At 37.2% G+C, this 22,305-nt stretch overlaps 1 protein-coding gene across 1 annotated transcript; it reads right to left on the bottom strand.

Moving 5' to 3' along the window:
* Nucleotides 1–186: 186 nt before the first annotated feature.
* ZBBX (zinc finger B-box domain containing) lies at nucleotides 187–21,156 on the bottom strand. Its single transcript, XM_069864962.1, is given in 17 exon segments — nucleotides 187–262; nucleotides 1,187–1,325; nucleotides 2,112–2,271; nucleotides 3,109–3,346; nucleotides 4,560–4,604; nucleotides 5,555–5,661; nucleotides 5,989–6,092; nucleotides 6,328–6,458; nucleotides 6,932–7,052; nucleotides 7,910–8,087; nucleotides 8,537–8,701; nucleotides 15,407–15,516; nucleotides 15,658–15,706; nucleotides 17,980–18,073; nucleotides 19,545–19,658; nucleotides 20,244–20,331; nucleotides 21,067–21,156. Coding segments are annotated over 16 exon segments (1,899 nt in total). The 5' UTR covers nucleotides 20,312–20,331; nucleotides 21,067–21,156.
* Between the last annotated feature and the right edge of the window lie 1,149 nt (nucleotides 21,157–22,305).

Raw genomic sequence — 22,305 nt, 5'->3', positions numbered from 1 at the left:
TGGTACACCTGTTACTTCATACTAATAAAAAAGACAAAATCAAGGGATTTTTAAGAATTTATTGACAGTTTTACAAAATAATCATTAATAAATAATATCTTCAGCAGCACACAAGATACTTTTCTGCCTGCTTCTTGGTTCTGTATGCTATGCAAAGATAGAAATTGCATTAATGAAATTGCACATTCATTGTAATGCAAGAACCTGTTGCTTTTCCTCCAGAATTTCTTCCTCATCATCCATCTGGCATTCATCCCAGCCCCTTAATGAAACATCACAGAGATTTTCAGCAGCTCTAATTCCTCAGGCTACTATGCTTTAAGACTTAGTGACATATGTTCACATATGCAGAACTAAAAGGCATGAAAACAGCTTTTGCTGTATATTGCAACCATACATACATTACAAGTGAATACATTCATTTTTACCCTCAGTTTTTGTCACATGCATCTTCACCTCTTAAACAAGTAGGAAGTAAATAACACTGCACATATCACACAGATGTGTGATATAGAGATATCACACATCCCAGAACAGGTAAGTCAGGAAACTGAGTCCCATTTATACCACATGCTATTTGCAAATAGTGTTTAGCGCAACAATGAGCTGTAATTATTATGAACATTTAAAAAAAAAAACCCACAAAAAAAACCCCAACCAACCGTAAATCTCTGAATCCATCAGTTAACCTCACAGTGTCTCACTGACCTTTACTAGTTATGAGATCACAGTAAGAAACCAACGACAGACAGAAGTTTGGGTACTCCTGTTTCCAGTCATCTCCTTGGTGTCCAAGGCAATACAACAGAGATATCATAGACTATGATGAGCTAAATGTTATTGGCTCACCTGCTCACAACCGCTCTTCTTAGAGGTACCTTACAACCAAAAAACTTGGATGATTTGTAGTAGATGCACTTCATAAATATTAGTAGTTTCTTAACAAAAGCTAATTAATTAAAAAAAAAATTACACACATCCAAAATTTATACTTTGGGGTCTGAACAAAATGCATCACTTAATTCTGGCTTAGAACACCAACGTACAAAATAGGAGATGCTAACATTTGCAATCAGGATGTAAAGTACAATCAGAAAGTCTAAACTGGTTTTATTTCAGGTCTGGCAAGGTGTTTGGTATATTGAGCATTTCACACCACCATGAAAACATACTCAGCAAGTTTAACGCACTTGAGAGAATCAGCTCTGCTGTGTCTCTTAGCTCCAGTTTTTTACTTGTATAATTACTACATATTTTCTCTGAGTGTCTGCTGGACTGGATTACATCTTCAGAAGTTAAGCTGTGACATTTTTCAGGACCCATTTTTCAGGTCATTTCAGAAATAAATATAAGTGAAAAAAATGAAAAAATATTTACACTATCAGTTTTAATGAATTTCACAGTATCAACAAAAACTCGCCAGTAAAAGTCTCAAAACAAGTTTAGTTGATGAAAGATGTCCCTACAAGCACTCAGATAAATTACGACTTTTCTTTAAATGGTCCACGTATCATTAGAAGTAATGGAAATGGTATGCTTCAAAGATTTTTAAGCCAGTACAATATGAAACCCATATATAGAGCCCACTAAGAACTATGCAACTTCAAAATGCAGTAGCAAATGTAGAACTCTGGTAGCTGACTAATGGCGATACATATATAAAATGGAGGAACAGAATACAACCCCCATCCATTAATACAAAAGGATGATCAAATGAGGTCACAGTCCATTCTTTTTATACAACACACATGCAAATATGCTACTATTTTCACAGCAGGCCATAAGTCTCCTATGAACTTAGAAGTGAAAAGTATTCCAAGAAAGTGGTACAAAAAAAGACAGAACGAGTAGGACAGTTCTACAATAACTTCCCTTTGTATTCTTCTCTGAGCACATTCAGCACAGATGTTCACTCTTCAAGCATTAGCAAGAGAAAACCTTCCAAAAACACACAGATTCTGATGAGAATGTACCAAGAAAGGAAGGACAGCTGTCCTGCAATGAGGAAACTTCTAAAAGTAAGCTAGATCCAAGTTACATGAAGAGGACATCTTACAGCAACAGTGATAAGTATGTGCCTTGTTTGAAGATTTTATTCATATGCCAATTACCTGGAAACAGGACACTACTGTCCATAGGAGTAGAAGCAGCACATGGTGAAAAATGTGCTTCAAACATCACTTGTTTAGGGTTTGCACCTACAGCAAAGAAACCTTCAACTCCTCAATGCTGTGCAGAAATAGATTTCTGTCTTTTGGCTACATCCTGTGACTTGAATAAAACACGAAGAATTTGGAAACAGCAAAAAAACCAGGACACTTCCCAAGTCATCCTTGCAAGTTTTTATTAATAAAATAATCATTTCATAAAACGTAGAATGATTAGAACAGTCTGGTGTAATTCATAAGGCTATTCATAAGGATAATGGTTTTGCATTATACATGCTTTAAATTCCTATAAAACTTCCATTGTTAATGTTGTGAGAGTTTGAGCCTATTCTTCCACTGACTGAATGCAGATACGAGAAACAGTTTTTCTTTGTTCTCACTTATCTTTGTGTATATCAACTAAAGTTACACTGTTTAACAATGGCTCCAAAGCTAATCTGCCAACCCCCTCCATGATTTTGCTTTCAATTTGATATTCAGCAAAAGAACATTTGAATAACTGAGATTAGTTAAGATTATCTACATTTTTTGGCATTCAACCAAGAGGTGAAGTGACCTTGACACCAACACAGGAAGAGCTGCCTTCTCCCCTGATGCACATTTTTCTCACCTGAGACTAGTCTATTCTCTCTTTTGCTTCTTTTAGAATATCAAGAGAAGATTGCCTACAAATTGGAAAGTACAGAAGCCTTCATCTCCTACAGATGAAATATAGTAGGCAGTGACAATCCTTTGATTAAAATTGTATTCTTGATTGCTTTGTGGTGAGGAGAGGAGCTGGAGGAGAATGGGGAAAAGCAGTAGAATATTTCATGGTAACCGTACACGATCACTACCTCTCAACTGATTCAGCAACATAGTATGTTGCCTTATGCTAAACTAGGAGAGTAGACTAGGCAATATAGTTTATTTATTGAACAATCAAAGATAAATATTTTACCTCTGAAGACTTTGTAATTACAGGCAAAAACAGACTCTGGCTATTGCAGACACTGTCCAGTACTTGGGAATCTTTACTGGGTTTCTGCCGTTGTGTCTCAGGGAGATGTTTATTGCTCATTAGTTCGGTAGGGCTAGAAATCTTCTCAAGCAGTTCACAGGAGTTAAGTGATCTTCTCATAGTCTTTTGTTTAATACTCTCCTTCTGCATTCTATTTCTATTTCAGGACTGTAGACAACTGTTTTTTCCACAAGAGTATTAAAAAAAAAATCATTACAATAATTTTTTTTAATGGAAATCAGTATGAATTATAACCTGAAAATTTACTATACTTCCTTAATAAACTTAAACTTGAATCAGCTTCCTGCCTGCTATCCAGACACACCAACAGAGAAAGACTAGATTTACCAGGTAGTATTACCAGTTCTGTATCTAATGCATATGTTCCTGTACTTCATTGTCTATGAAAACATTAGATCTTGATAATAATCTTAACATATTTCCAACTACTTCTTCATGCTAATGTAATTTTTACATTTAGAACACCACAGTCTAACCAGTGCCAGAGTAAGAACTGCAATAGTAGCAATTTAATATAATTTCCTTAACAGTTGTACAACGGTTTGAAATACATACTCTCAGGCTGTGAATGATTTTGCAAGCTGTTTTTCTTTGTTTACACAAGACATAGCCATTTTAATTTTTATCCTGTGCCCAAAGAAGCACATAAATCACATCTCATTAGTCAGCTCTCGATTGTTTTTTTCAGATCTGAAGACTTAAATAAGCAACTTCTTGAACTCAGCCCAAAGGGAACAAGTGCTGGAGCAATTTTTTGGTACTTGCAAGAATAAGAAATTACATCCCAAATTATTTCTTAATATTCAAAAAGCAACAATATATTTTGCATAGTTTTAGGACACAGTAGATCTTCGGGACCTCTTAGGAGTGCCACAAAATAAAGCTGCGAAACTTTCATGGTGGTTTCACCAACATGCAGCAGGCACTGGAATACAAATTATGCTCTTTCACACAGAACAGGTAATCATTTATACAATTTCCCAATCTACCTCTGTGAAATCATTTTCTATATAAAAAGGACACGTACCATACATTGAATCTAATACAGTATAGATAAACTAAGAGATCTGCAAGATCACTTCATCTGCTCTATAATGGATTTGTTTTCATAATGCAACTCATATTGGGGCAGTCTTTCCCTCAAATATGAGCTCACAGCTGTGAGATTACTGTCACAGCAGCTGCCTATCATTTCAAAAACAGCTTGCACAGCCAATCAAATTCTGATTAAGGGACCTGCACAGCTCAGGGAATAGGACATAATTTAATGATCTGCAGTTATTTGCAGGGGGGCAACCATTGTAGTTGAGTACCACATCCTATATGAGACTGATAAAACCGTATACGCTTATGTATATTGTACAGGTAACTTTCCAAATTTACCTTGAGATACTTCTTTAGATGAAATAGGACTTCTGTCAAGTGGAAGAAGTAAAAAATAATGAGTGTCAGCTGTGGTTATTAAATGACAAAATGACATTCTCATTATATCATCGGATTCTCTTTGCAAAGAAGTCTTGTACCGTGTCATTGTGGTCTGCAACTGCCGAACCACTTTGAAACAGAGGAAGGAGGAAAGACCAAAACAGAAGAACAAATACAACATAACAGACAAAATCATGATCATAAGTAAATTTGGGGAGATCAGAAGAATTGCACATGTATCATTAATTCTTAGGACTCCTAGGTTTGCCAGGAATTACAAGATTAGTCAAGTGCAAGCATCTTAAAAATACACAGCACTGACCAATTACAGACTCGTCTGTATGCTAGTCCCTGCTTCTACTGAGACAAGATTATGCAAAAGAAATTCTACCTATAATTCAGGACATACACATATGAAGAAATGTATCCCACATGGTTTAACACTGGAATGATCAAGCAAACAAAATGAAGAAATTTCAAAGTGATGCAACTCTAGTTACTGGCAATTAACATACCTTTGTAACTCACTGACACAGCAGAAGACAAATTTACTATTCACTAATTTCAATGGTAACGTGTCGTATACCTGTAAATGGCCAAACTGTTCTTAGAATGTCTTACAAACTACTCGTCAAATCATTAAGTCATTCAAACAAGAGCTTTCAAGGACAGAAACAGCAATCATAGGAAGAAATTTCTTGGAAGAAATACAAAGGCGGGGAAAGCCATTACAAGTGTGATGACAATGGCACGGTGTGCATCTTGCACTAAGGGTAAGAAGTCTTATATCTTAATCATGCCTTAAAATAATTTACAGTTTACAATCAAAGGCTCTACCCTTTCATTTGAGACTGTCTGCAAATAAAAGTGCCTATTCCTTAGGAAAGTAACTAAATCAGATGATAGGAATGTTCTCTTTTCTCTCTAAAATTTTGGATACCTTCCACACTGCTTGAATGGTTCTGTTTTGCTTTGCTTATTCATTCTCATAACTGCAGTTTCCATCACTGAAGAGTCAGATGATTGTTCCAAGTCCTTGCCATAAGGCTAATTAAAAAACAAAACCAAACAAACCCATATTCAACAACAGAATAAAATACTCAAGAACATTAACTCAAGAGGTTAAAAGCCTGCAGATTTTATTTTTATATAATTTCAATATAGTGAGAATCCCTGAACAAAACAGGAAAACATTACAGGAAACCTTTGGAAAGATGAGGTTTCCACATTTGTATGGAAAAGATAACGCACCAATATTTTTGTTTAGTAGAAATTATTTAATTGTTGCTACTTTAAATACTTGACAGATCAACATTTAAACAAATCACTTCAGATCCTTGTGAAGATTTGTGAAGTTCTTTATTACATACTTACATCATCGAGAAATTCAATTTTCAAAGAGGACTCTGCACTTTCAGAAACAGCATTTGGTTCTTCCTCTATAAAAACAGATGCCCAATATCTCTTCACCTCTTCAGCTACAAAATATAATTAACGTGATGCATTTTATTCTTTCCTGTTCCAGATACACTTATAAGCATGCAAACTTTTATTTATTGTGAAGTATCATAAATTCCTTTCGTTATTGTTACTTTCTTTAATCAGAAACTGCTTATGTGTACAACAGTTCAGCAATCACAGCAAAAAAAAAAAAAAAAAACCCAAAACCAAAATGAAGAAATAATAGATTCAATAAATGGAAATCTATTACACCTGTTAAGTCATCGACTTCATCACCATCATCTCCTCCTCCATCTCCTCCAATCCCAGCCTGATGTACATTCAGTGTTTGCACAGGCCTTAAATCGTTATCGTAGCTACCAAAAATTTGATCAACAGGAGTTCTAAAAAAGGAAAAGAAATCAATCACAGCCATTAAAAACAAAAAAATAAACAAAACAACACAGTGCTTCCTGCAGCAGTATGAACTACTGCTGAAAAGCAGCAACTCTTCCTAATTTTACTGAGATTACTTCCCACCTCAGGAACTAACAAAACAACTCTGTAATTTTTATGAAAGTGCCCTGAAAATCGTATTTTCTTTTCTCCATAAATCTCTTGCAGCCAATGCCCCCAAATCATTACCAGTCTTCAAATTCTACAATAAATAACCCCTCCAAATATTACCTCTGCAATAATACTGAAGTATTAAGTTATCAAGCCTGATTATAACAGTTATTTTATTAAAATAAAGCACCCTGCATGCAGTCACCTTAACTCTTGATAGTATGCCTAATATTTTAAAAGTTTCAACTGAATTTTTGTTAATGCTACTATTTGTGACTCCTTTCATCAGTACCAGCAACTTCAACATTACCTTCTGTATTTCTTAAGCAAGAGTTTCTCCATGTAGTTCAGGCCATGCTTCTTGAATTCAATTTGGATAGGTTCCTTCGGAACACTAAGATTGGTCTGTACCTCACAAATTCCCACAGATTCTATTAGAATGATTTTAAAAAAAAGTTATACAGCTATTCAGATTTATAAACTTGATATTTAACTACATTATTTTTGAATGAAAGTCACATTAGTAATCTATGCCTTGCCATATCTCTGCATAGTTCCAGAATCTAAATGCCCAGCAGTATTATATTTACACAACACAGTCAGTAGTGGGGGTAACCAGTAAGAATTTGTTTATTACAGCTTCTGACGTAAAGAAAGATTCACACCGGGGGCAAAGGGGAGGGATTTGAAACTATGACTCCAAAGAAAAAAATCCCACCCTATCACAGGAAAGAAATCAGTATAATATTTTGTTGCACAGAAATACACAAAGTAAAAACACCATCCATGGACAAGAGGAAAGAGTCAGCTTGCACAAATCCAGTCAGATATCCTTCCATGCATATTTCATTTGTTTGCATCTTTTCACTGGAACAAAGAAATACTAAGAGCTTCTGGAAGGTAAGAAGAAAATGTACTTTGGTACACCACACAAAATCCCAAGACATGCACATTCTTTGTCTCAATCAAAAGTTGTGACTTTATGCTTGAGCATATTGAGGTCTCACATGAGAAACAATGCTGTACAAAAGCACAGGGATCCAAGCTAAACAATCTCACCAATGCCACAGTTCACTTCAAGAACTAATATAAGCACTAATCTGCACATTATTGAAAAAAAAACTTTAGGGTTTATTGTTAATTTATAAAGGAACACAGACAGAAAACTTAAGAAGAAATATTTACTATTCTAACAAAACACATACCTTCACTAATCAAAAATCTGCTAAATCATCAAAATGGCTCCTAATCTTTTTAAAACACAATTAGAATAGAAAAAAAAACATACCTCTTGGTAGGACCTCTTTAGCATGTGGTTGTTCTCCATGATCATGATTACCTTTCCTCCACTGAAGCAAAACTTCCTGAAAAGACTTTGCAGATGCTTCCTCATTAAATGTACCATTTAGTAATAATCCTTTCTCCTGATTTTCAGGGCCTGTACCAGCTGATTTCAAGGGCACTTCCTGAATCAGTTCCACAACATCGTTAATACAGCGCTTCTGATAGTGATCCTCTCCCCAGTTACATACAACAGCAATAACATTTTTTGTATCAGCAACAGAAATAGGCTTAGTCTAGCTACCCTGATAATCAAGATCACTCAGCTTTTATGTGGTCTTGCTCACAACCAAATTGTAATGTTCTGTCAAGAGCAAAATAAGAAAACAAAAAAAGTTTGTATAAGCACACAAACCAAACATTTAACTTAAATCCTGCAGAAAGCAGGAGCCATGGATAGCCCACCTGACGTGCAGAATGGATGTTATGCCGACAGACACGAACAGGGGTCAATGGGCTGTGCAAGTCCAACAGCTTGATCCCTCACTTAGCACAGAGCAGAAAAACCTAATGCCACTCCACCTAAGATGTCCTAAACAAAAAGAATTATTTGTCTCCCCAAACTGCACACTACCTCAGCAACACCCGCTGGCGCTAGGAGAGCTGAAAACTTGTTTGAGGTGATCTGATGCTTGCTATTCACTTTCTTCTGCTTGTAATTGATTTTTGATTCATTCAGATTTATTTCCTTGAAGTGATCAACAACTTGCAATTTTCCAGCATGTATATTGGCTTGTGTCTGTTAATGAAATATTATGAAATCATTAATTTATTCTAAACTTTCTCAAACGTTCCACCAAACACCATACTAAAAGCAGGTAGGTAACCACACATTGAAGAGTGATGGTGACAGCAGCACATAATAATTTCAATAATCACTAGCGTGCAAATGTGTGAGCAAAAATTCGATAATCTGCATATTCCATTAGGTACTACACAGGACAGACTAAGTGAGGCATTTTATGCAGCACATAACATTTAAATAAATTCATGAGTTATGTACTTTACTAATGAAGTTCTGCTTAATGAAACTTTCCAGTAGACAGAAGCACATCTGTAAAGGTCAACAAGAGGAAAATGTACATTGAAGGAACTAACTGGAATACCTGTTCACACACAAAAAAAAAAGAAAAAGTCCAAAGAAGTCCAAACTATTAAGAATTAGATGAGCTTGACTGAAAACAGCTACAGAAGCAAAATATCAGTTTTACTCACAGCAGGACTTTACTGATTTACAACCTTCATTAGAACAAAAGAAAATTATTGCAGAAATGTAATATAAAGGTCTTGATTGTCAACCCTTGAATGATTCTCAAACAAAAATGTTCGTGTTCATCTTTTCCTTACACCCTCTTCCTGTGCACAAAGATCAGAAGGAAACCTATAAAATCCTCAATTAAGGCACATATTCTCACCACAAAAGCACAAGAGCAGTAGAGGCACAGGCAGAAAATGTAATCAGAAAGTGTTTAAAAAGTCAAGCAAAAATGTCCTCAATCCCAGTAGTCCATAATAATTCATAACTGAACAATTTCCCCTCCAACCCCCATCACCACCAACAAGTTGCTAACACTCATGGAGATCACAGAAACATACACTTAGAGAAAGATGGGCATTTCTCTCTGTACTTGCCCTTCTCCTTGCCCCATTTTGTTTCCTGCAGCAAACGCATTCCAAAGTACATAGCTAAACATGGTGATGATTTCTTTTGCACCACACAAAGAAAGTCTTAACATTAAAGTCGAAGCCACATTCTTTTGAAAGAGATAATTTTATTGATGGAGCTTGACACATCTGCTCTCTTTGAGCAGGCATAACTGCATTATATGAGGTTCTTTTTGGTACTCCGGCACATGGCATATAACAGCGGATCAATTTTTGAAAGATTCACCCTGCTGTGTTATTTGTGTAAACAACACTAGCAGCTTCATTTGTATTTTGCTCAATTGCTTCAAAATATTTAAGAAAGAGTTACAAAACTTATTTCAGAGAATACTTGCAAAACTTATTTGTTCTGCCTTCATGTTAAACTTCCCAGTAGTTGAACATAGACGCTAATTTTCTTCTACTCTGTTGTCTAATCATCCTACAGCTCCTTCCAAAGCAGCAGTCAGGATGAGGGTAGGAAAGTGGCAGAAGCAACATGACCCATCAAGAAAGCTGGAAAGCGCTTCTCTGGATTCTCACATCTAGAGTGACTGCCTTGAAATTTTCTGTTGCATAATTTCCCTAAAAACAGCCTTTCCTCCTCACTCAAACAGCCAAGGTTCTAGATCTAGAATCACACAACCTCACTTGGACTACAATATCCTTTCCCCCTTTGAAGATATGGAACTACAGCTACTGTTCTCTATTCCAAATGTAAAAAACACCTTCTACATCACTCTACTTCCTATACTCTTTTGTTAGCTCCCTTTATTAATAAAGGCAGTTTCTGATTAGTTTCAGAGTAGGTTTGAAGAAAAGAAGGAAGACAAGGAGGGGAAAGGGAGGGAAGAGAAGGTGGAGAGGATCACCACAGCTAAGCTGCAATACTCCTGGCAGATGGAGTGATCACAGCATTCCATGGCCCTCCATTTAAATCCTTGTATTCTTCCACTGAACCGCTGTATGACCTTTAATCCCCACAAATAAACCTCCGGCATCTCAATCCAGTTTGTTACCACCAAAAATGAGATAAGTGGCTTACCCCTTTAAAAGAAAGAGGCCTGAAAGAGAATGCATTATAAATGTCAAGATTTATCACTGTTATCTCACTAGTGCTACCACCCAGATTTCAATTCTAGGTTTGAAAGAACTGCTACAGTCTATTAAAAAAAGGAACACTAAGCAGTCTGCATTTAGATGTGTGCGGTGAATTATTTTTATATCCATGCAAAACAGCTCACAGAAAAACTTTCATATCTACTGCCTAACTCAGGATAACACATCATCCCGATAAGATTATTTATTGCTGGCTTCCCGTGACTCACAGGATGGTGCATCCTTCAGTAACTGCCTTAAATTCTCTTTTGAAGTTTTTCCATCAAATGATGTAATCTTTCTACTAACAGGCTATAAGTAAGGATTATTTTGACAAGGGTGCATTTATGAGACGAAGAGCTTTGACAATTTACCACTGTTCTAGAGGACTATACTTCTGGGAAGAAAGAATGAGATAATCAAATAAATTTTAGTGGGATAACAGAATGACATATCCAGTGACATCATGAGAAAGCAAAATTTGCCTTCAGGAATATGTCATATGGTAGAACAGATATAGTTAAATCAACTTTCACTTAATTAAGATTCTATTTTCATTTTCTGTATTTATATAAGCTTCCAGTTTCATGTTAAAGTAACTATGGCTCTTTGTTATCATAAAAAGGACATATGAATCCAAACATTTGTTCTATAAAATGTTCCTGATGGCTTTTCTTTGATTCACTAAGTCAAACTATAAAGTAGTTATCATCAACATAAGAATGAAGGAAAAAAAGCATAATAATATACAGCTGAAAAGGCACTTTAAACTGTCAAATCATGGCATTTTTCTAAATAAAAATTGGAATAACATTGGAGAACAAAAAGAGGTGTTTTGTCTGAAAGATAAAATCTAAAATGCAGTTACAATCTGTTAAAAAAAAAAAAGTTGTTACAACCCATTTACAAAATACAAAACATAAGAAATTTCAGTATCTTATAATTAAGAGTCACACAATAATTTCAATAATTTGAGGATGAATTTTTACTACCCTAATTATAAACTTATAAATTTTTTATTGTTTCACAATAGATATGCAACATCAAGTCGTATGTTAGAAACTGAATGGTACTCTGCTGAATAATAACATCAGATACAACGCAAGCCTCCACTGTTCTGTACAACTTTTTACTTCCATTGCATTTTAATCTTTTGTGAGTAGAATCCAAGTATTAAAGAATCAAGAATGCTGAAAGTGGCATCTGATAATTATAAGTAGGAATTAATATTTTCAAGCTTACTTACAACTATATTTAAATTACAAGTAACATAGACTGTTAAATGTACTCGCAAGGATATATATAGTGGTCTGATAAATAAACAAACACCTTTGGCCATTTTTAGAGCTTATTTTTTTTCTAAATCGCTTGACATCCAACAGTTTGGAAGTCTGAAACATTATACCAACAGCAGTATTTCAAAGAGCCTGTGTAAAAATCTCCTGACCCAGCAATTTGTTACACGTCTCCAATCACATAACTCTACCACTGGGCCAATTTCACTTCATTTTCCATGACGCATGCACAACTAGAGAACCCATCAAGGCACAAGAAAAGACAGCAGGGTGTTTTTTTCAGTAAGCATTGCAATGAAATAGTTTTGCTATTTGTTTCTATGAAAACTCTTTTTAACCAACAACTTTCTACTGAATAAGAAGTATAGCAGCCGCATCAAAAGAAGTGTGGCCAGCAGGTCAAGAGAGGTGATTCTGCCTGTCACTTTCTTAGAATAGTTTGGGTTCCTGTGATTCTGGGGTCTGTCCATCTCTTGTGATACCTCATCTGGAGTATTGTGTCCAGTTCTGGAATCTTCAACATAACTATATGGAGCTGTTGGAATGGGTCTAGAGGAGGCCTACAAAGATGACCAGAGAGCTGGAGCACCTTCCATACAAGGACAGGCTGAGAGAGTTGGGATTGTTCAGCCTGGAGAAGAGAAGGCTGCAAGGAGATCTTATAGTGACCTTCCAGCACCTGAAAGAGGCTACAAGAAAGATGGGGAGGGACTGTTTACAAAGGCTTGTAGTGACAGGATGAGGGGGAATGAGGATAAACTGGAGAAGGGCAGATTTAGGCTTGATATAAGGAAGAATTTCTTCACGATGAGAGTGGTGAGGCCCTGACACGGGTTGCCCAGGGAAGCTGTGGTTGCCTGATCCCTGGAGGTGTTCAAGTCTTATGAGGAGCGGATGAGAGAACTGGGGTTGTTTAGCCTGGAGAAGAAAAGGCTGAGGGGAGACCTTATTGCTCTCCACAACTACCTGAAAGGAGGTTGTGGAGAGCAGGGAGCTGGTCTCTTCTCCCAAGTGAAAGGGAACAGGACAAGAGAGAATGGCCTCAAGCTCCACCAGGGGAGGTTCAGGCTGGACATCAGGAAAAAATATTTCACGGAAAAGGTAATTGGGCACTGGAACAGGCTGCCCAGGGAGGGGGTTGATTCACCTTCCCTGGAGGTGTTTAAGGCACGGGTGGACGAGGCGCTGAGGGGCATGGTTTAGTGTTTGTTAGGAATGGTTGGACTCGATGATCCTGTGGGTCTTTTCCAACCTGGTGATTCTATGATTCTAGTGTCTGCATCAAACGAAGTGTGGCCAGGAGGTGGCCAGCTGTTGGAATGGGTCTAGAGGGCTACAAAGACGACCAGGAGGCTGGAGGCACCTCCCATATGAGGACACGCTGAGAGAGTTGGGGTTGTTCAACCTGGAGAAAAGAAGCCTCCGAGGAGATCTTATAGCAACCTTCCAGTACCTGAAGGGGCAACAAGAAAGCTGAGGAGGGACTGGTTACAAAGGCACGCAGCAAGCCTTCGTGCGGCCGGGAAGGAGCGCCGGGAAGCCCCTCTTGCCCCAGTTCGCACCGGGAGCTGCGAGCGAGCAGCAGCGGCTCCCGGGGCCGGGGGGCTGCGCGGGGGCGCGGCGCCGCCTGGCGGCTCGCGGCGGAACTGCAGCGGCGCCGCCGCTCCCGGGACGCGCTGCTGGGAGGGAGGCAGCGTGGGAGCCGCTTCGGGAGCGCCAGGGACCGGCTGCTGGAAAAACAGAGATTTACGGGACCAACTCGCAGGGAAAAAAAAAAACAAACACGCCCTTTTCCCAGCTGGGAACGTTGGTCCTGACCGCCCAGCCAGGAGCGCGGTACTGCGGTGAGCGCTAAGGAAAAGGGGGGATGAAAAATAACAGAGTCAAAGGATGCAAAATCCCGGGTGCTTGGACGCCAGGGAACCGTAAGAGAAATCTAAGAATCCAAAAATCAAAAACCCGCAACAGAAATTTAAATTCCAAAAAATCACCTAAGGAGAACCATTAAAAAGACCCACACAAATAAAAAGAATCTGCGCCTTTTGTTTGGAGTATTAGCAGCTCCATCTGGTTTAATTTGCCATAAAAGCAGTAAAAATACCTCAGGATATTCACTAGAGGGGAAATCTTTCCAAGAGAGGTGCTACGTCTTTAGAATAAACTTTTTTATTATTATTATTCTATAATGGAACTACTGTATTTGCACAAGTTACCTCAAAAATCTCATAGGATGAGGCTACATCCTGTTCAGGAGGGTAGGTTTCCTATTTATACTTGCTAAAAAGCAAAATATAAATAAATATAAAATCTGCTAAATATAAATCCCCACATACCTGATAATCCTGATTTCCAGTCTAACACAGCCAGCAAGCACTAGCTCAGAAGGCAGTCAGAATCAAGAACGTGCCCTGGTGCTTATCAAAGTATTTAGAGTTACAAAATATGCATGGACTACCTAATTTTGCAGTACTTGCCTCCAGCCATACATCTTATTTTAATCGTATAGTAGGGTACTTTAGTTGAGAGTCTTCTCAGTCACATTCACACACCAGAAAAATTAATAAAGTACAGTTTAAAGACACTCCCTGTTAAAGAACTGGTAACGATCGTGCTAACAATCATTTAAACTTTCCTTGCCGTTCAAGGCAATGAGTGTATAAAACTTCTTTTATCTCACGCACACTAAGTAGTTACCACAGTGAGAAATCCTAGAATTAAAGAGATGCCACCAATATATTTTGGGAAGCACATTTGCAAAACTATTACAGTCATTTCAATTCCAGAAAGAAACTTAAATAAAGTAGACCCAAATTAATCCAAATATTTAACATTTTGCTGCTTTTCAGTTGCTGCACATCTCATAATTGATACGGCACCTCTTAGAGAAGTTATTTTTCCTAGAAGAACAAAACTGCAGAAATAAGGTATAAATCACTATTCAACTCACCAGAAACTCTAAGGCTAAAAGTTCAAATGAGCTCCTTGACCTTGTCATTTCAGAAGCAGCAATACTGCCATCAAAAAGCTTCCTTTGTGTGGAAACAGCTAGTACAATGACTTCCACAGACTGCCATGATACAACTGCGTTGCACAGACAAGCTAACACACAGAAAGCTAAGGTAATATTTAGGTCTGCACCTGTGGTTTAGGTATGCACATATGTATTTCCATGTATTTTTTTTCCCATATATCTTTTCTTCTCATAAAGGAGCCTGGAAGTGAACTGCAGGTCTGAGAGCTTGTCCGTGCAGACCACACACAGCTCACTGCCTGGACAAACCCAAGGTAATTCATTTTGCAGTATATTACACTATATAATACACATACGTATATATACTGCCACACAGCTACTGTATGTACACATTACATCCTTTTGCTATAATGTAATTTTTAAACTATCTACTCACCAGTAGCGCACTCTTAGTTTCAAATAATCCACGTGTTATCCCTTTCACTTCAGATTTTCCACGAGCTACAGCATTCACCTTTTCATGCTCAAATGGCTCTTTCACTGGCCCTGAAAAATAAAAACAAACCAACAACAATGCCAGTACTTCAGTCTCTGATTTCTTTATGGCTTAACTGCAGCAGCCTCCAGGAACCAGGTACTCTGCCAGAAGTTTGTGAGTTTTTATTTAGTTAACAAAGATGCCTTTACCTTGAATCTCTTCTTTGAGTCTTTGCAACTTCACTTTTCCTGAAGAAACCTATATGGAAGAATATGTATTTATATATATATTTATATATATAAGGTGCTAATAAAAATTAACAGAAGCGTAATGTTTATGGAATTAAAATGTTACTCTTTCTAGGAAAATAGCTAAGCATGTATTTAAAGAGCAAATTCTATGTATTGCTCACGGCAGCCATTAAGTCTGTGACCAGATTCCCTCGCCATTCATGAAATGACATTGTCTTTGTTTTCCCAGCCAGACATGTAGTGTCTTCCGCAACCACAGACATGCAGAACTTTCATAACCAAGTGACTTAAGCCTAAATGTCAACCAGTGTCTACTGCACATATAATCTGCACATACCTATAGTTTGTTGAGGAGGAGAGGAGGGTCTAGCACCACAGCAACTAATAATTTTCAACACTTTTGCCCCGCAAACAGTCCACATTGCACCCTCATTCCCCCCACACACACACATTCTTATGCATCTGCAGGCATTTTAATTTTGGCCTTTTGAAAATTCTGCCCTGTGCTGCTTCTCCTTAGCCATCAGCACTGAAATCTGAAGTCTTTGAAGTAGTAACAGCTATGAGTTACTTGTCTCAGAGAAGAGGAAAGAGAAAGAGGTGATTTAAAGAAAATCTTTTTATTCTGATCCTCTCTTCTACTCACATGCATGCAACTAGGCAATTTTATTGAAATTGAGTATATTGGCTGAGAAGACCTTTGCACCAAGCTGCTGCTGCTTCAAAAGACTTCAAATAGCAAGTGCGACAGCTTAGTCTGAAGTTGTCATTGTCTGCTTTTCTCTTCAGAGTTATAGAAGCTTTATTTCAGTCAGTTTCAAATAGTCTCTCTTAATTAACAGCTTTCATTTCAACATAGCATACTTTGTACGGCTTCCAGAAAAAAAAAAATGGTAAGAAAAGTCTCTCTTTTTATGTCCCACTCAGTCCAATTTGCATGGCTCTCCAGACACACCAATGTCTGCTCAATGAAAGAGGAAGTCTCTCTAACTTGAATTAGTTTGGATTCGGGGATCCCCTACAGATTTTTCATACTAATTCATGGTATAAGTAAAGAACATGAGCTCTGCTATCACAATTGGTATTATAGCAATGCTTGTGAACATTATTTGATGATGGATACACCAAATGCTCATTTCCATGATGTATAAAGCCTAAAGGACAAGAGACTAAACTATTAAAACGATGAATTTCTTTCACCAGAGAAAGAAATATTGAGACCAGGTTATTACAGTTGGAAGTGATAACACTCCCTACAAGGTCCAGTCTTCAGCTACATACAAATTTGACCAACTTTTATCATTCACATACATCTGCCTTTTAAGGGTTTGAGAAAAATCACCCTAGTTATTCCCAAAATGAAATAAGGCAAAAATACCCCACTGCATACATATTAAAAAGAAAACAAATTCTTCGGTGACCTGTCAGGAGTTTTATATCCCTCTTTCTAGGTCCAAGCAAGGATGTCATAGAACAAGGGTCAATTGATAAACCTTATCCACATTTTAATACACGCAAAAGCATCCAGTCTCAGTCCAAGAGAATGGACTGAGCCCAGTCCTTGTCCAAGGAAATGCCTCAAAGATCTAGTTAGACCCACACTTGACCAACTACCATCATCCTAGTGGGATGAATGTAGGACTTCTCTAGCTACTGTAGACCAAGTGGCAAGTTGGGTTCTCATTGTCCTTCTCTACTTACTGAGAGGAAAGAAATCCAGAAGCATCATAAAAAGTATTACAGGAAATACAGAAGAGGAAAAAAAAAGAGAGAATGAACCACAGAGTAATGCACAAGTTCTGTTGTGAATGATAATGCCATTATGCGGTGACCGACTAATTGAAAAAACTTTACCTCTAGTATTTTTTTAACACGGTGTGCCTTTTTCATAGATTTACCCTATTAGTATAGGGAACTTGTATTCAAAACTACACATGAAGCCTTGTATTTGAGATTCATAGTGAACATCAGACATTTGAAAGGCAGGCTCCCAATGACTTCCTTCACTACCAAATTAAACTCTTAATATTAAATCTGTAGAAGCAGTGACAGTTTGCTATCTTCTGCAATTAAAAAAAATAACAGATCATCAAACAGAACTTGATGTTCCTCCAGCTCAAAGTGAAAAATATGCTTGGCATAGAAAAATAAACAATCAGAAATTTTACTCAGAAGGTGGTTAACCTTTTGTTTTCACAATATTTGAAATTCCTATGAACCATTGCATAAATGTTCTAAATCTTGTTTTGTTTTAAGTAGCTTTACCTGCAAGCATGCTACCTTACTATTGTTTCCTTTGCTTTGTGATAAAGCTTGGGCTTGGATGGTCATTGGTCCTGCCTGTCCAGATTTCCAATGATAAGCACATAATTTCCTATGAACCAAGAGCAAGAAAAAAAAAAATTATGTATTCTGTAAGCAAGAGAAAAATAAAGGTTTTCCTTCAAGATTTTAAATAAGAACAGAGCATCACAAAAATGGAATACTTGTTAACAGGATTATCAATTCCCCAAAACACAAACACCTCCCTGCCATTGATACCTGCTTCACTTCTACTTAATAGTAGTAAAAACATCAGATGTATAAGAAAGTACTTATTTTTTACCATCAATTTGGTCTGAGTTTTTAAACATGAGAAAATCCCATCAATCCTCTAAGGTTGGTTTTGGAACAAGAAAAATGTAACAGAGTACAGTTTGGATAATTCTTCGTTGCCACAATTCACTACAGTACATTCATCCAGCTCAGCTAAAAAGTAGCACCTTTTAATAACACATACCTACAATTAAGAATTCCATATATATCAGTTTAGATAATGACTACTATGACAAACATGGAAGATAGTGGGTAAGAACTGAAGACAAAGGGAGATTAGCCTATTGCACAATGTGTAGCAAGTATTCAAATAACTGATCTACTGTGTTTTACAGGAAACCAAGCATACTGCAAAAGGAAGTACAGCATACAGAATAAGGAGTGAGGAAAACATGTAGGAGGGAAGGGGGATGATTTGCCCACCAGTGGTGCAAATGCCAATGATTCCTGTCATTTGAACTCACCATAACAACACTGTCAGGGTTTGCTGGTACAAGGCCATGAGAACGATATAAGAACAACTGCATGAGAACGATAATGGGGGAAAAAATGCCATACACTATCTGGAAAACACTGCCTCAACAGCTCAAGAAACTGTTTGCTGAGCTACAAACAGCAGACCCTTAGCATTATCAAGACTAAGGCACAAGGTATCCAAGGCACTTTCACCTCCAATGGTAAGACAATGCAGAGCATAAATGCAGAGAAATAGAAGCAGATGTTGCATGCATTAGTTAACATGTAGAGTGAGGCAGTAACAAAGCTGAGATTTAACCTTCCACCTTAACACTTGCTTCATTTCATCACGCTTACTTTCCAAACCACGTTTTCCACCATAACAGAAGTGTCTTTCTGAGAAACTATATAGATGCATGCAAAGAGGATCGAAGCAACAGCATCCCTTTTAGAAGCATCTTTTGTAAGACTAAAATAGTGCAAGAGAAATCACTTTCAGTTTCCTGCTTTAAAACTAAAGCAACAAGTCCAATCAGACAGGGGAAAAAGGGGGAAGAGGGAATAAATGAGGAAAAGGGATCTTTGCCACTGAAGGAATACCCCATTTCAGATGGGATCTTAAAAATGAGAAATCAATAGTGTAGCAAGTTCATCATTGGGAAGAAAGATCGGAGAGAGAAGATTGAACACTATTGTGAATTCCAAACTCAGCAAGAGATCCTATCTGGGACAGGAAGAGGTGTGGAGGGAGCATCTCATTGGAATCCTTTTTTTGAAACAGAAACTTAACCTACTTTCTCTCTTCTTTTTCTCTGCTCATTTTTGACTGTAGTTGTCGTAATTTCTTCTCCATGTCTCTGTTTTCTGCTTCTAACCGCACTTTCTCCAACTGCAATTCTCTGACAGTTCTGGAGAAGTAGTAAAATATTAATCAGAAATTACATGAAAGACAGTAAGGTAGCTGAAGAAGTTTAAAGATGAGAGAAAAGAAAAAAAAAACAAAGTTGAAAAATTTGTCACTCTTCTGTCTCCCAGCAGGACTGAGAAAAGTTCCAGAAAATTTAGGGCAGGGTGGGTGCAAACTCCCTGTACCCAAGAATATCTCATTACAGAGGGGTATGCCAACAGTGATGTGGGTACTCCAATATCAGCTGTAGAGCGGCCAACATAAAATTGATACAGTTGCATTGGTATTCAGAAAAAAATAGTTGCTTAATTATATTAAAATAAATTATCCCAGTGAATCCTTTAATATCATTTGTCTACAGTGTATATATGGTATATATATAGTATTATGAGACCTATAACTTACTCAGAAAATAGATGAAATCTCAAGAAAAGAAAGGCTTAAAAATGAAAGTACAGGGAAAATTATAGGAAATAAACACATCATGATTTTTCTTACACAAATAAGCTCTTCTACTTACTTTTGCATTAAAACTTGTTAAAAATGATAAAATCATCTTTATCACAATCAGATAAAATGCACTTACTTTGCTTTGAATCTCATGGAGTTTCCAGGTTTTGATCCTGGAAGTATTACGAAGTCTTTAATATTCATGATACCCAGTATAATTTTTTCTACAAAAAAGAATTTCAATGATCTACAGTTAGCAACCTGTTGAAATAGGATCTCAATTGAAATTAAAGGAGTAGAAACTTGTAGCAGGTACAAAAATATTAGTGTATAGAAGGGAAGAAGTGGAATGCAAAACTTCTTTATATGAAGTGCCAATAAAATCCTGGAGCAAATCTAATTTACATATAACTGAAATTATATTTATGATACCAGGGAAAGGTTTACTTGTCTGTTTCATTCAGGCAATTCCCTAAAGTTCAATTAAAGTAGTTTAATATGAAATAAAACACAGCTTTGTTAAACCAGATACATGGAAAGCACAGAGAAGACTGCATCAGTGGCTGTGGAGTCAAACCATCTCCACTGTCTTTGAAAGAAAGGTAACTGTTTTCTGTCTTTCACAAAATGATACAAAAGAATATGATAACTCACAGAGCACAGTCATTGCTACTCTCAGACCTTCATGACAGTGGCATTTTAAAGACAATTCTTTTCCCTGGGTTGTAAAATACTCTTCTAATAAGCAAGTTCATACAGTACACAATCCAAACTGAAGCTTAACATTCGTATCCTCCCTGTGCTAGAATGTTTGCTGTAGAACTAGCACAGACTAAGGAGGCTGCTGGAAGAAACAAGCCAACACTTGCTTTCAAGCACAGTGCCAAAGGTGAACATTTATTTGTGCTGCTGGGATGCATATAGCAAAGACAAAAATACTTTATAGTCCAGAAACTTACAGCTGACAGGACGTTTGGAAACTGTTCTTCAACTGTGGGCTAATAGATTCCAGCTGAAAGCAGGACCTAACTGAAATGATATGGAGAAACTTAGTATTTCAAATACATTAAACTATAACAGCTTAGGTGCAAAAGCCTGTTAACACATAAACCCCAAAATTATCAGTAATACCATTAAAATGTGTCCAAACAATACCAATAATACCTCCATCCATGAGGACACGTATGTCAATGCCACATTACAAACAGGTAAAACATCTGGTGATGTTTTACAGAACCTAAAAGCAGTGACACTGCAGTGCTGACAGAAATGGCAGATGTGCCCACAAAACATGTTTCTTACTGTGCCAGAACACCCAAGCACTCACTTATTTTTTTGTCACATTCCAAGATAAAACAAGATTCTATTAACTTAGAATAGAAGAAGGTTCTTCTGTTGGTGAATGTGCACTAGCAGGACTAGTGCATCTAGAGAGGCAGGGATAACACTCCAGTTTTGATGTATCCCAAAGACTACTTAATAGTAAAAACAGAGGTAAATGACTGAAGGCAGATTGTCAAGCTCAAGGAGGGAGAGTAGTTAACTCATATCAATGATATCTTTTATAAACTTTAACATATTCCACTGGAAGCAAATATTTAAAGAAGTAACTTCAACTTTGTGATAATACTACAGATAAAACAATCTACAGACTTTCAGTAATACTAGGTGGGGGAAAACAAGGATCAAGTTTTAGCTGTAAAACTATATAGGGGTATAGATAGATAAAGGTGATCAAAAACCTGAATAGTTTGGAGAAAATACATGAATTCAGCTAATAGCTGTTAAAGCACAATTCTGTTTTTTAAGAATGGTAACATTCAAAGTTAAACATACACGATTTGGGGAAATATGCACCCATAGCTTGTAGGACATCCTCAAGTATCCATGAGGTGGATCGTCAGGACTGCCAGGAAAGTCCACCAAAGGCAAGTACTCACATGGGAAACCCAAACCCCTCAGAAACAAACTCTGTACCTGAAAACCAAGTTGTAATTTAAATACAGACTAGACTTCCCTTTCTCTGTGTGTATTTTGTTTACCTATGAATCCTTTTCTCTTTCTAATATGCAAGACAATTTTGCAGTGAGGCAAAGAGGAAAGCAACTCATCAGCATAAATAAATCAAGCATTAATTAGCCATATCCTTTCTGCCTGCTCTTCCACATGCATTAGCACTCAAATTTCATCATTCTAGC

Source organism: Phaenicophaeus curvirostris, chromosome 10, assembly GCF_032191515.1.
Source record: "Phaenicophaeus curvirostris isolate KB17595 chromosome 10, BPBGC_Pcur_1.0, whole genome shotgun sequence".
NCBI lineage: Eukaryota > Metazoa > Chordata > Aves > Cuculiformes > Cuculidae > Phaenicophaeus > Phaenicophaeus curvirostris.
The sequence above is the reverse complement of the archived record's forward strand: the minus strand, read 5'-3'. Positions and strand labels throughout refer to the sequence as shown.